Source organism: Fusarium oxysporum, chromosome VII, assembly GCF_013085055.1.
Source record: "Fusarium oxysporum Fo47 chromosome VII, complete sequence".
Lineage (NCBI taxonomy): Eukaryota > Fungi > Ascomycota > Sordariomycetes > Hypocreales > Nectriaceae > Fusarium > Fusarium oxysporum.
In genome coordinates, this window is record NC_072846.1 from 3,242,549 (window position 1) to 3,255,966 (window position 13,418).

At 46.8% G+C, this 13,418-nt stretch overlaps 5 protein-coding genes across 5 annotated transcripts; 3 read left to right on the top strand and 2 right to left on the bottom strand.

Moving 5' to 3' along the window:
- Positions 1-1,960: 1,960 nt before the first annotated feature.
- On the top strand, positions 1,961-3,753 carry FOBCDRAFT_140248 (uncharacterized protein; the record flags this gene model as incomplete). Its single annotated transcript, XM_054706092.2, has 2 exons — positions 1,961-2,914; positions 2,959-3,753. 2 exons carry the CDS (start codon positions 1,961-1,963, stop codon positions 3,751-3,753), a joined length of 1,749 nt encoding a protein of 582 aa, XP_054562067.2.
- A 46-nt stretch (positions 3,754-3,799) lies between these two features.
- FOBCDRAFT_140216 (uncharacterized protein) lies at positions 3,800-3,979 on the bottom strand (the record flags this gene model as incomplete). Its single annotated transcript, XM_059608080.1, has 1 exon — positions 3,800-3,979. A coding segment is annotated over one exon (180 nt), but the record flags the coding sequence as incomplete, so codon positions are not given.
- Positions 3,980-4,133: 154 nt separating this feature from the next.
- FOBCDRAFT_228165 (uncharacterized protein) lies at positions 4,134-5,990 on the top strand. The gene is made up of 3 exons (XM_059609766.1): positions 4,134-4,680; positions 4,728-5,734; positions 5,795-5,990. The coding sequence occupies exons 1-2, from the start codon at positions 4,245-4,247 to the stop codon at positions 5,489-5,491; spliced, it is 1,200 nt and encodes a 399-aa protein (XP_059467634.1). The 5' UTR covers positions 4,134-4,244; the 3' UTR covers positions 5,492-5,734; positions 5,795-5,990.
- Positions 5,991-7,597: 1,607 nt separating this feature from the next.
- FOBCDRAFT_277240 (uncharacterized protein) lies at positions 7,598-8,564 on the top strand (the record flags this gene model as incomplete). Its single annotated transcript, XM_054706094.2, has 2 exons — positions 7,598-8,204; positions 8,251-8,564. 2 exons carry the CDS (start codon positions 7,598-7,600, stop codon positions 8,562-8,564), a joined length of 921 nt encoding a protein of 306 aa, XP_054562069.2.
- Positions 8,565-9,626: 1,062 nt separating this feature from the next.
- Positions 9,627-12,032, bottom strand: FOBCDRAFT_242069 (uncharacterized protein; the record flags this gene model as incomplete). Its single annotated transcript, XM_059610439.1, has 4 exons — positions 9,627-9,697; positions 9,735-10,688; positions 10,887-11,880; positions 11,973-12,032. 4 exons carry the CDS (start codon positions 12,030-12,032, stop codon positions 9,627-9,629), a joined length of 2,079 nt encoding a protein of 692 aa, XP_059465459.1.
- Positions 12,033-13,418: the final 1,386 nt, after the last annotated feature.

A 13,418-nucleotide genomic window follows, 5' to 3' on the forward strand; every position in this document is an offset into this window, starting at 1 on the left:
AATGTTATAATTGAGTTTGTTTCCTCAAAACCCCCGATTTCTGCTGAGGTGACTTATGGCGGCGCTACTCTGTCCCTCAAGGCTTTGATCACAACATGGAACCTCTCCCACCTCTTTCGGAATTTCTAGCAATGACCTTCGAGAGACCACCTCCGTTGAATCCCGGCATTGGATCTCAGTTGGCCTCTTCAGTCACTTGTCGTACTTGCCGCATGGACTTCTCAGGGCCTCGCAACTCTCCCATTCCTGTCGAGCATGCTCAGGCCATCGATTCGCGAGATCTATTCATCAGGGGCGAAAATATTCGCTCTCCGGATCTCGAGCAGTGCTGTATACGGAGAACAACAATGACGTGCTCCCCTCACCATTATGATGATCAAGCAACAAGCAGGAAAGATAAGTCTTCCTGCTCTCTCTCTATTCCTGTCCCTTCACAACATGTTGAACGAAGGAGACCCACGATCCAGTTGTCGAAAGGCTGTAGGCTACGGCCTCCTTGTTCAGGGCGCCCTAGATCGTGGCCGAAGCGAGTTTGTCGGTATTCAAAGTGTGGCAAACCCGAAACGATCGAAGGGAGGTCTAATTCGGGGGATGGAAAGCCCTATAATTGGCGAGGTTTCGTGAATATGCAGGCCCCGAAGGAGAAGTAGGCGCAGTGGGAAACGGTGTTATTTATGGATTCATACGTTTCCTAAATATAATGCTTTTGTGAAGTGATTATCTGGGTTATATAAACCCTGGAAATATGCCTACAAGTTTATCTACTGTGGAAGTCTGCCAACGTTCATTCTTCAGCTATCTAGTTTCTCAGTGTCTATATTGTTGAGCATTTTCATCAACCTCGTGTTGTAATCGAGCACTCCTCGCTCATTCCACCGAGCAACCACGCTAATTTCAGTGAGGTCCTCCGTTGGCATGTGCTCCCACCTTGAAAGTGATGACCGATGGTAGACAAGGGGGACGAAGAATCCTTGCTCTGTCGCTTGGGAACACAGGTTATCGGCAGTGTCAAGTTGCACGTGGCTTCGCAAGCCATTGATCCATGGATGTCTAGACGTATTCTTGGTGATTGTCTGTTGCGACTATAGTCTCTATTCGCGATTCCGGACTCTGGCTTACTGATACCGGATTCCCATAGGTTCTTGCGAACGTAGTTTAAGTATAGTATATAACCGGCCGATTAGTTTCGTCATGTTCTTTGTTATTCTCAAGAGCAATTACTTATGCTTATCTTGATAGCAAAGCTCAGAAAATGGCAGATTTTGGGAAGTTAATATTGCTGAAGTGTTAATAGTGATATCTGTCGGCCCGTTCATCGACGTTTTCGCCTCGATTTGTTCATCTGCTCGTTGATGCAGTTCGCCAAGGGCGTGAGCAGCACCTTCCGCGTTGTCGTTACTTATCTTCACGAAGGCCCTGGTCTTTAATTCTCTCGCAGTCTCTTGCTTTCGCCCATCAGGGTATATTGATTTGCATGAGCCGAGGGCTGGATATTGGCATCAAGAGCGTGCTAGTCGTAAGATGTATGATGTCTAAACAGTGAGCGAGATATGTTGTTTGCAGTTGGCGATTGTAGCAGAAAGTATGTGTACACCTAGAAATTATAGACGATAAAATCGAAAAGTCGCCTTCTCGCAACTACTTACAGATTTATTTATTTAAATATAAATTAAATATAAATATTCTTCGTGTTATTTTCGCGAATGTGTTGGCGGTTACTGCCCAATTCCTATTGGCGGTGCGCCATTGCAGACCGCGTTTCATTATGCAATAAACAGTGTGTGAGGCGTTGAACTAACGCGGTGAAATCACCGCCGTGCTCCTTGTGAAACATCAACCCAGCCATTTTCATTTACAGCGTCAAAGCTGACTCCACGACTTTCATTCAAGCAGCTATGGTGAGGAGCCAACTCGCACTTGAAACTTTCATGGGGTATATTTCAAACCATCTGATTTCATTATGCGTGCGCCGAAAACACTCACGAGAGCCATGAAAGATCAGGGCCATCTACCATCTCAACTTGTAAATGCGGAAGATGAAGCAACCGACGACGTTGAGAAGCCCTTATCTGAGTCCTGCGACTCAGCCAGCATTGATGAAACCGTGGGTATTGACAATCACAAGAAACCAACGAAACAGAAAGGACAAAAAAAGTTTAACGAAATGCACCCTGGATGGTGGCCGCAGTGGTATGCGCCCTTTAACGGTGCAAACCGGAGTATCCGTGCAGGAATGAGGGAAAAGATTCAACAATACGAGGAGGCGGGTCGCGACCCGAGAGATATGTGGGATGAGTACGGCAATGACGGATGTATGGTGAAGGCAATCAAGAACAACCCAAGAGCCAAAAACAGGCTTACAAAAGCGACGTTCGAGAAGGTCCAGCTTCCCTTTACTATCACAAAGCCTGGTAGCAATAGAGTACGCCGTGCCAAACGACGTAAACGCAACTGCTCCCCATCTTACCAAGGCGACATCAATGACAGCGTTGACGCCCGTTCGCCATCCGGTGTTACTAGTATCGACGACGATGCGACATCTTCTCAACCTAAACCATTAGCAGACTCCGTAAGGAGGACTATAGCGCGCCTGTATGATGATTTCATGCTCCGCAGTGACGATATATCACGATGCACAAAACTTCTTCATCCTGGTGATGAATGGCATGTGTTTGACCCTGGGTATCCGTCCGAGAATTCAGTCCTCCAACGCCTACGGACCCGCGCAAACAACCTCGTGTTCTTCCTCCACGCGAAATACCATTGGTCTCTTTGTCATCTGGACAGAAAAAGCGGGCAACTGAATCATTTCAACTCCATGAGAGACACCGAGATGCCGGTTAGTGGCCTTGTATCGTGGTTATCAAAGCACCCGTCAATCAAGCCTGCATGTCGCATCACGATCCATGAGAAGGTGTGTTCATATTTCACTTCGATAGGCTTTTCTAACACCCCCAGGACTGTCCCCAACAAGAAGATGCATTCAACTGTGGAATCTTTGCATTGGCCTTCTTGCAATCACTGGTCAATGGTGAAGGAATCCCGACGCAAGTCAATGCCCGAGAACTTCGTACCTTTTTCGCTATGCATATTGAAGGTAATGGGCCGTCGGAACGCGAGATTACTGTCCAAGAGACGACATCCACAAGTTACCAGACACCACCTGAGCAGATCAATCCTGTAACCCGCAGCGTCAGCCTGCCTGCGGATTCCAGCATTCCAGCATCCTTCTTGGTCGAGTCTCAGAACTTCTTGAAGAGCTGGAGAAGGGAAAAAGAGAGATTGGCAATGGCCACAAAGATATTTGAGAAGAAAGCCATGAATTTATCGACCTTGAAGGATGAACTCACCCTTGTTCAACAAAGACTTCAGAAGAGCGAAGAAACAGTACGGGAACTACGAAATCAGATCAAGGAGTCTGGCGATACCGAGACACTTCATAATGACATCCGGGACCTGATAGCAAAACTGCCCCCTGCTGAGGGTAGCAGTTTCCACAGCAAATGGCTAAGTGAGCTGAGATCAAATGCTGAGATGACAAATGACTCAATGTTGGCAGAAAGCAAATCATTGCCAAAGAGATTGAGTAACGCTGAAAGCGAGCTTGATGGAACCCGCAAAAGGATAACGCAGCTGGAGGGACAGATTCAATTGCGCAGAAGGGACCTAGAGGGGATAGGTAACGAGATTGAGAAGACAAAGCAGGTATTGACCTACGTAAGTGAGGAGTATGCTCAGATTGAGGGATTATGAGGTACCAGAGGACATAAGCAGTGATAGTGACTAAAGCAAATGAAACTTAGTATAATTGATGATAATAACACTGAAGATGTAACACTTTGAACGGCGACACTTTGAATGGTGACACTTTGAATGGTGACACTTTGAATGGTGACACTTTGAATGGTGACACTTTGAATGGTGACACTTTGAATGGTGACACTTTGAATGGTGACACTTTGAATGGTGATATTTTAAGTTTAGTCGATACATGTATCTATCCTCTTTTCGGAAATATGTGGGGTAGCACATGTACCCCGCGCGGTCGACCGCCGTCGACCGCGGCAGAAAGGATGACTCACGCCCGACCAATTAAATCATACCCAGTGACTCTTCGCTTCGCCCGTGGTCGACAAATACCGCGAGCGATGTGCACCGCGCGTCCCGCGTGCATTTTTGCTACTTAATCTAACGAGAAGACGGGCTGACCGCGAGCGAGACTCACAACAAGTTCTTGAATTGGCATGCACTTAATTTCCAGTGAAATGACTGGCCAGGCTCCTAGTCAAGCTGGTCCCGACGTCAGCATATCCGAGCCGTGTTCAATTTCGGATCCAAACAAGACCATCGACGCTATCGCCAAGAAACTCTCAGTTTACCTTGCGGCCAAACACAGCCCGCCGTTCACAGCACCAGCTGGATTTGATGATGCCTTAAATGCCCTCGAGTCACCAGACCACATCGTGCAAGTCTTCCTAAGTCGAGGGTTTTGGTGTTGGCTAGCATATTTCCTAGCGACCAAAGATCCCAAGACTCAGCCGCCTCTATCCTTGTCTGGCATTCCGTACGACAGAATGTCTGTCATTGCTGGTCTCGTATCAGAAGCGCCAGTAGATGATACTCTCGTTAAACGTATTCAGAGCACGCTCTGGGTCGCTAGGCGAGGGTCAACGCGCCGTTGTGAGTAGCCTTGAATTGCTCGTTTATTTACTTCTCTAATCGTGTAGCGGACTTGAGTAAGGCGGGCATTTCCGGCTTCCCTCCCCGTCCTTCAACCATGCCTGTGTCACACCCCGAGGCAAACTCCTTCAAGCGACCTCGTGGCCAGTTCCTCGACGATCCCGATGAGCCAGCGCAGGTGGCTCAGCGACCCAGACTGAACAACACAATCCTAGATACAACGATCCCAGTATCTCTACCAGCTGCGGGCCAGCCAACACAAGAGCTTCATTCACTGGATCACATAAGCCAACCGATGTTAAAAGTTAATCCACCAGATGGATACAAGTGGCCCGACGCTCGCAGAATACCATCGGTTTTCCCCCCAGAGCTCGGTGACATGATTGCTCGGAACGGTCATAAAGCCTCAGTCTTTGCGTTATTCCCCCCCGATGCAGCCAAATGCCGTCTCCTCCTGAATATAGAGGCTGCAAAGGTGTCGCCCCTTGTAATGAGGCTCTACGGCATACAGATTGTTGAGATAGAACAACAAAGGGCTTTGGCCTTGCCGGGCGGAGTAAACGCGATAATATCCGGCTCGGTGCAATTCACAAAGACAAAGCTCAGTCTCTGGGGTGAACTTTTTGGAGACTTGAGTATTCAGGGGGTGCAAAACAGCCGAGGGTATCTGGACGAAGCGGCGCGAGGTATCATGTTATCAAAATGCCTAAGTATGGAAGTGCCCAGTGCGACTGATCATCCGGCCAAAATCACCATAACGATAAACGAGTTCGCTCTGAATGATATAATTACCAGACTCTGGCTGTCTTAAGATCAGTTGCGCTCTTTGTAATTATTTTTTCCGAATCTCTCCTCCGGTAAGATAAGCCCACCAACCATAGGGTATTTCCCATTGCCCAGTGCTCTTCATTGGCGTCCAATCTTTCACTGTAGGTCCCCTAAATAAAGCCGTACTATTTCTCCAAAGCAATGTTTCTTCAGTGTAAATTTTGGGCCCGACTTTGGTTGCGGAATCCCACACGTCGTCATCGATCGTTGCGCTAGGATCAGAGTCCTGGCAACGTTAGTACAAAAATGCACAAAAACGTAAGTGGGATATATTGCGTGGACTTGCCGTTTTGGGACATTCCATTTTACGTAGTGGACGAGCTTGTCTTTGGTTATGAATGCAACAAAAAAATGACAATCTGGAAGACCGTTCGTGATGGAGGAAGAGCTGTAGCCTGGCGTCTTAGCTGAGTGGGATCGTCTGGCTGGGCATCAACATGTGCATCGAGGTATTTGTCACGATTGCAGCCCGATCATTTTTGATGGCAAAGGCGAATCGACGGACTCATCATGGTGGAGAACACTGTCGCTGGGTGGCACACGCTGCGCCCGCGCTAGGGTACGGGACAACCTTTGCTCCGCCCGCGGTCCCTCCAAAGTGGAGATCTGCCCTGCCCGCGGTCGCTTTCTGAAAAAGCACTCGAGCCCTTGCTGAGATCGCGGCAGCGGAGTTCTTGGTGAGTGGGGTGCAGCTCAACTTGCAGGGGTTTAGACGTCACCTTCGTTCAGTCGTCACAGGAGAGGACATGATATCACAAATTATTGTCAATTCAACGCACCCCTATAGCATCAATCACGGAATAACTTCATGTAGAAAACGCATTTGGTGAGTTTCAATACCTTTCTGCTTAATGTTCAGTGCTCAATTGAACCTATTGCAGCAGATTTGAGTTGCGACACAAATTCTTCTAATTACCATGAGAATCGACTCAATATACTGTAGTATTGCTGAGCTTCTTAGAACGTCCCACTGGAACAATAGTTGCTTCATGCTGGCATCAGCAGGCAGGGATTTCGAAATTACACGGTTTGCTTTCAGGGGCATCCAGGCCGAGACACTTAGTCATGCGTGTTGGTGCGTAGGATCGTCTGCATGGCAGTAGAGGGCCTCACGGTACAAATATGAGGTCCCCTTCCCGTATACCACTAACATCTGCACATCGATAGCAGCTTATGGTTACCTTGATTGCCTTGTTTGCTTCCATTGACTGCTTTGCGGCAGCGATTGTCCTCCATATTCACAGGGGCCTCTTACATTTGCATTTTTGATCCTGGGCTGAAGTCAAACCCCTGGTCTTATCACCTTTGAGCAAACTTCGAAAATGACTACCGCTATCACCAGTGACCATAATGCAAAACTTCCCGAGATCTGCATTAATGATGGTGTCATTTGTATCACGACGGTAATAGAAAGAGTATGCCCAGCAGCCTGATCCTTAAGCTATCCGCTGATATCAATCAGACTTATCACGACACGCCTTCCAGTAACGACTGCACCGAAAAGGAGCGTACCCGTGAACGCGAAGAGTTTATGGCTGTGGTTAGGCTGTCCTTGACTGAATTACCTTTCATTGAGTTATTGCAAACATCGGGGCGCCAATTGGTCAAGCATTTTGATATAATGTCTAAGTTGTGAGCCAGATGTGTTATTTGCAGTTCAGACTTGTGGCTGAGAGCTCAAATCAGCACAGAGAACTTAGCAAACATCGGGGCAACGCCAGCGGGATATTCGAAGCGCCCTCTGAGGTCACATTGGGAGTTGCCACATTGTCAAGGTGTACAAGTAGATCAACTAATACAGATCAATATGAGATGTGGACGAATCAGAGCAAGAGCGGGTCAGCCGCCGTGCCAGTGATGTAACCACCACATTTCTTTTGGCTTGCAGGTGAGAGAACAGCACTAGACACATGCAGGCGTTGGCAGGCAATCCCGATGCTGCATGGATCCACTCCTCTTATTTCTGGTGCACTCCGATAGGCTATTGACGCTTAGCCGTTACTGCATATTATCAAGATACAGTGATGAGCATGGCACATGGTGTTCAAGCTGCATGGTTCGTTCTGGTCAGCCAGGTGGTAGATGAGGCATGCAGCAAGAATCTGCAGCTCACTCTGGCACCACGGATATAGCTGGTGTCCCCCTAACCCCCCTCGACAAATGGCGAACCATTCTCTCCTCAAGTTGCCTTCATCTTTGGTTTGCGATGGGCTGGCACGACGTCCTCGATATTGTGATGTTCTTCCTGCCGTTGGCACAGCAGTATCGAGGATTTGACCATCTGCTACTCATCTGGCTACCTTTCACCCAGCATCACACAATGATCCTCAACATCCTATGGGCATTACTACCTGCAAAGACAAAGCTAACCTCTGGCTATATCTTGCCCTGGTTCAAAGTAAATCTAGAGCCGGAGAATGCACTACTTGCTTTTCTATACCGGCATTCCAACGTTCGTCTGGTTTTCAAACCTGACGAGGTTCATTTCAGGCTCGAAATCAAAGTCTTTCAGTACACGGTAATGATATGGTGGAACCTGTCCAATACAATTACAACTGCCCGCAGTTTCTCCTTATACCCCCTCGTACACCTGTCAGCATGGACCATGGCTGGACTAGGAAGAGCTTTGTCCCTTCTAGCTTTCGAAAGCTGGAAGGTCAAGAGCCCGAGATCAAAACAATGGAATCCGAAGAAAGGTTTGAAACTCGATCGCCCCTCGGTACTATCGCTCATCTATAGCAGGCAAGAACAAGAATAAAGGAATAAAAGACATCACCAACACTAGTGACGACGAAAGTCTGCCTCTTCCTTGTCAGACAAGCCAAACTGCTCTTGTAACTGGGACAGCTAGCAGAGCCATCTCCCGGTGGGCCCTTAAAGTCCGACAGCTTCCTGGTTACTTGATACAGGCTCGCAAGCGATTTCAAGTCAACTACAAGACATTGCCTTACGAGCACCAGGCTTGTCGGCCGGAGGCTCTGGTGAATCCCTTGACAAATCGAGGAAGGCCTCACGAAACCTCTTCTCAGGGCTTGCCTATTTTCCAGCAGAATTAAGAGTCCAGTGCAGGTGGCACTATTGCGTAAGAATGGATTACTTAGTGGGACGGAGGGAAGAGATGTCCAAAGGTACACATTGCTGTGGCTTCAATTGTACCATCACGACACAATGACTGTGTGGATTTTAGAGGAAGTTATTGTACTGAGGTTAGATTGTACCTAGGTTGGCGTGGCATGTATAAGAAAAAACAGATTCATTATTACAATCGCTTGAAATGATGTGATGCGGAGAAAGAACGAGCTTTTCCACGGATTTATGATTGCAGTGCCTGATATTGGTGATAATCAAGCAGCAAAATAAAGAGAGATTTATTCTGTTCAGAAAGACTTCTATGGTATCCTTTTAGCCTTTTATCTTCCGATCTATATAGTATCTTGCCTTTTGTCTTCCGTGACCGCTGTAGAATTAAGTGCTCCGTATAGCAGCGTCCTTTATCTCCAAAACCTGTACACCAGGTTTGAAGTTGCTTGAAGTATTTTACGATCCTTAGCTTGATACTGTGTAAAATTATGAGCTGTTCGTCTAAGCGCTGGCATTGAGCGCATTAGGTTAATGTCTCGTCGCTGAGGAGATTTCCGACTCGCTGTCTCCCCTTTAACTCTATATGGGTCTATGATCTGTCAATCTGCCGAAAATTAGTTCTACAATACAAGGCTGTGAAGGTGTCTTGAATCTGGGGTACTGAAGAAAGTGAAGTCGGTTGATTGGAGGTGGGTCACGGAAGGGACGGAGGGACCGCAGGCCCTAGAAGCTCAAAGTTACCAGTTAGATAGAGTTTCTCTAAAGTCTGATGTTGTAGCAGACAGAAATGGTGGCTTGTTTACTGAAAGCGGGGTAAATCATCACTTTGATAACCGCTGTGTCGTAGGCCAAAGTGACCATGGTTCCTCACAACAACGATCATTAATACTAGATGCAGATACCCAAAAGTCTGTTTTCATTATTCAACGAAAGTGTCTGTTCTAAGAAATATTGAGACAGTTCTAGACCCTAAGTGATGGCTAGAAAATGGTTGATGTTAGCAAATGACTTTCTGCTGTAGCTGAGACGGACGGACATTATGTTATGTGAGGTTGACAATTAGCTCGTGTGGCGTTTCCAGGTCGCCAGCACTTCTTGGACGCGTTCACTCGCTGGTACAAAGCGTTCCATCGCCCGGGCAAAACGTGTAAGCTTTCCAGCATTCAAAGCGAGATTGTTATATCGACCACATCTCACGTCTTCGCACTGCTTTTCATCCATACTCTCCTTCAGCTTCTTCAACTGCTCCGTCGGGGTTTTCAGATCGATACCGTCGACAATCTGGTCAGACCATTCCAGAGAGAAGTCTTTAGGAATTGACTTTTCAACGGCTTCGCGTGTTTCCAGAAGCGCCTTCAATGCGCCTTTGAGACTTATAAGGTTTCGAAGGTTCAAATCAATATCATCAAAATGATGGCGGTTGAGATCTTCCAAGTGCCTCTCTGTCAGGCCCTTCTCCAGTTCTTTCAATTTCTCTATCGGTGCTTCCAGGTCAATATCATTGATGAAACGATAGTATCGGTGTTCTTCTTTCAGACCATCGATGTATCCGTTGTTTTGGTCGCTAGAGCTCTCCGGATTACTCAATCTTTGCTCGCTGCCGTCGCCGTTATTATAATTATTGTTCTCGTCGTTGTTATTGCCGTCATGTTCGTCGTCAATGTTTCCTTCTGCCTGACTCGATTCCCTACCAAGATAAAAGCCACGACTGAACCAGCTTTCACTTTCCGCTTGACCAAGTTCATTTCTAGGAGCTATAACGCTCGACATGGCGTCTTCCCCATCGATAGGAGCTTCTATTCCGTTGACAGAATCGGTGTCTTCGTCGGAAGGTATATCAACAGGATTAAAACTTGTTCCTTCTTCATGACTCTGGTTTTGGACATGAATCGCCTCTCTTTGTGCGTTCCCCATCGGAGAACTACGGAATCTGTGGTAACCGTAGGCTTCCGTCGATTGTTCCCACTCAGGATGATAACGCGACTCAAGACTTCGAAGTATATCGACACCAAATTCTCCCACTACTTTCGGAGCCTCCAGTTCTTCTTGCATACCATGGATCTTCCGAGTCTCATTTAAAAAGGTCTGCTCCCTCAGAGCTACGTCGAATATAAAGTTCAAGATATTCAATGTTCTTTTGCTGACTTTTGTCCTTCCTATAAGGTTCTGAAGAACTAAGCAGGGGTTTTCCTTCTTTTCTTGGGATCGGATGGCCCGTCTCAATAACACGCATAAAGGGTAGATTAAATCTGTACACTATCAGTATGCAAGAGGCTACTGAGAGATTTTGCGCTGACCTGGTTTGGTAGGGTTCTTGATCGCTAGACGTGAGCTGAGATACTTTCTGAATTCCGAACATACCGGGCTTCTCAAATCATCCCAAACTGATAGCAAATCTCTCAGCTTATCGACCTTGACTTCCATGAATTTCAACCAGTATACCATGAAAAGGTCCCGCGTACCGAATCGGATCTCCCTCGAAGAAACTCCGCATTTATGCTGGCGAGAGTTTATGTTCAACCCCTTTCCGCAAATCAGACAGTCGTAGAGTTCTGGGTTCTTCTTCTCTGGGTGGCTGGATATGTTGTGTGATACGAAATAGTCTTTCGAAGACGCGACGAATCGGCATGGCTTGCAAAACAACCGCTCCTGCGCCCAGTCACTGGGCTTCCTCGGAGCCATTGTGAGCTTCATCTGCTTTCTGCTGTGTTCCCCCAACGAGACATAGCCCAACGAGACGCAACCTAACGAGACTGAAAATAATTTACTAATAGCTTCCTCGAAACCACAGCTATGGCCGCCCTGCAGTACTGTGATGCTAGGAAACTTGGGATCTTCTTCCGCCTTGATCTTGAATGTCTTCCGGTCGAATATGAAGTGATTAACTGAGAGATATCGCTCGTCCTGAGGCGATGATAGAGATTGAGTATTTCTGTTGGCGAGTTGCTCTAAGTCCTTGAGAAGCTCACTCCAGGCCGGAGTAAGAGACCGATTGTTTCTACACTCGGACAGGAAGCTCTGCCGAGCATGCGGAGTTTTCAATATCGAAACCGCGGCTTCGACATTTTGCTCATGTTGATCAAAGTTTGGCTTCAATTCTGCATAAGACACGTTCGGATGTCCCAGGTTCCACTGAAACATCAGCTTTTCAAGGGCACTCTCTGGCATGTATCTGAAGCATGTTTTGAAATAGTCGTCAACCGCGCAGCGGTTATGGGTGTCGATCAACTCTTCTTTAGTGCCGCACAAGACGTGACTTATGCTTTTTGCGCAGATTCCGCACACAAACGACTGTCCAGAATGACAGTTAGAGCATTTCTTTCTTTTTCCCGTCGCTGCATAGTTGCAAATTAGGCACCGAGTCCAACGAGTTTCCGACATACGGCGCAAGTCTTTTGCTGACCTTCCTGGAAATAGAAAGAGGCTGTTTTCAGGAGCACCATCCCATATATATAATAGCTTGACTGTTTGAATCTCCAGATCGCACCATTCTCCTTCTGTCAGGTCGCTGCCTGTAGCGGTTTCAAAGCAACTGTCAAATCTCGCGTCGTATCGATTTGTGTACCATGTCTCACATTTGCATTTTGCAGGGCGATTACGGCATTTGTCGATATGTGCATTCAATCTGTCTGCTCTTATACCACGCCAGGAACATCTAAGACAATTAGTCTTATATTTCCATTTGTTTGGTTCAGGGTCAGTCTCATCCGGTGCTTTTCGTTTCCTCGAAGGTTCATTTGAAGTTTTATTTATCGTTATTTCACTTGGTTGATCTTCCCCTAATACAACCTTCATTGAGCTTCGCGTTCGAGGCATTGTGAATATAGCTAAAAAGTAGTTTTTGACAAGAGGGCGTTATTGAAGGGTATAGAAAACGATAAGTATAGAAACCTAATAGTAAGTTATAAGATAAACGAGAAGGGGTAAATAGGGTGTAGAAAAGACTTCCCCAAGGTTAGAGGGCTGATATAAAGGACGGATTGATGGACAAGTCGTCAAGCGCGAACAGAACCCGGATACTTCTTTGAGCACGGTCCGGCATGGGTCTGCGCCCCGTCAAAGTGCAACAATGACCGTCAATGACTCAGGATTGTGACGGATTTTGTGTGGCATTTGGTCTGGGCCGAACTGGATTTTCCGCGATTGGCTCTGATTAAAAGACCCACCATTGCTGATAGAATCCATGTCAGCGATAGGGGGTTTGAAAATCTCCACGGCCGGGCCGGTCTAGGTGCTCAGCACAATCCTTTACCCATGTCTATACATCCCGGCTGCAGGTCAACCCCATGTTGCAGGTATGTCTAGTCATCGAGCCTGCTCATTTGATACCGCAGGAGCCTTGTTTCGATTTTCGGTGTGGCCGGTACAAGGCGCCAACATGTTTGACAATTGGGTTGAAAATGGATGGAGCGCGACCCGTAGAGTTCCTTGAAGTGAGACCGTCATTTCTAACTAAGTTCTCTAGATCTCACTGTTAACCACAAAAGGCATATCAATTCACTGGAAAAGTAATGTTGAATATTGGAGGCGACTAAATTTTACTGCTTGTAAATTTGCATTATCAGCAATAAATTTAACATATCTATATAGATCCTGAGAAGATGCCTGGCAGCTAGATCTAATAATTATACACAGAACTAATATCCTTATTAACCGTATTAGCATCCTCAAGTTTAAGCTTCTGGTCAGTAAGTAGAGAGCCGTGGACTGATATCACCATATACAGCAGAGGAAATCCTAGGCCTTGCATTAGTATATAAGTTGGTTCAATTGCAAATGATTTGCCGGCCTGTGTAATTGATCCAGGGCCATTGTATGATGCCTTTGTA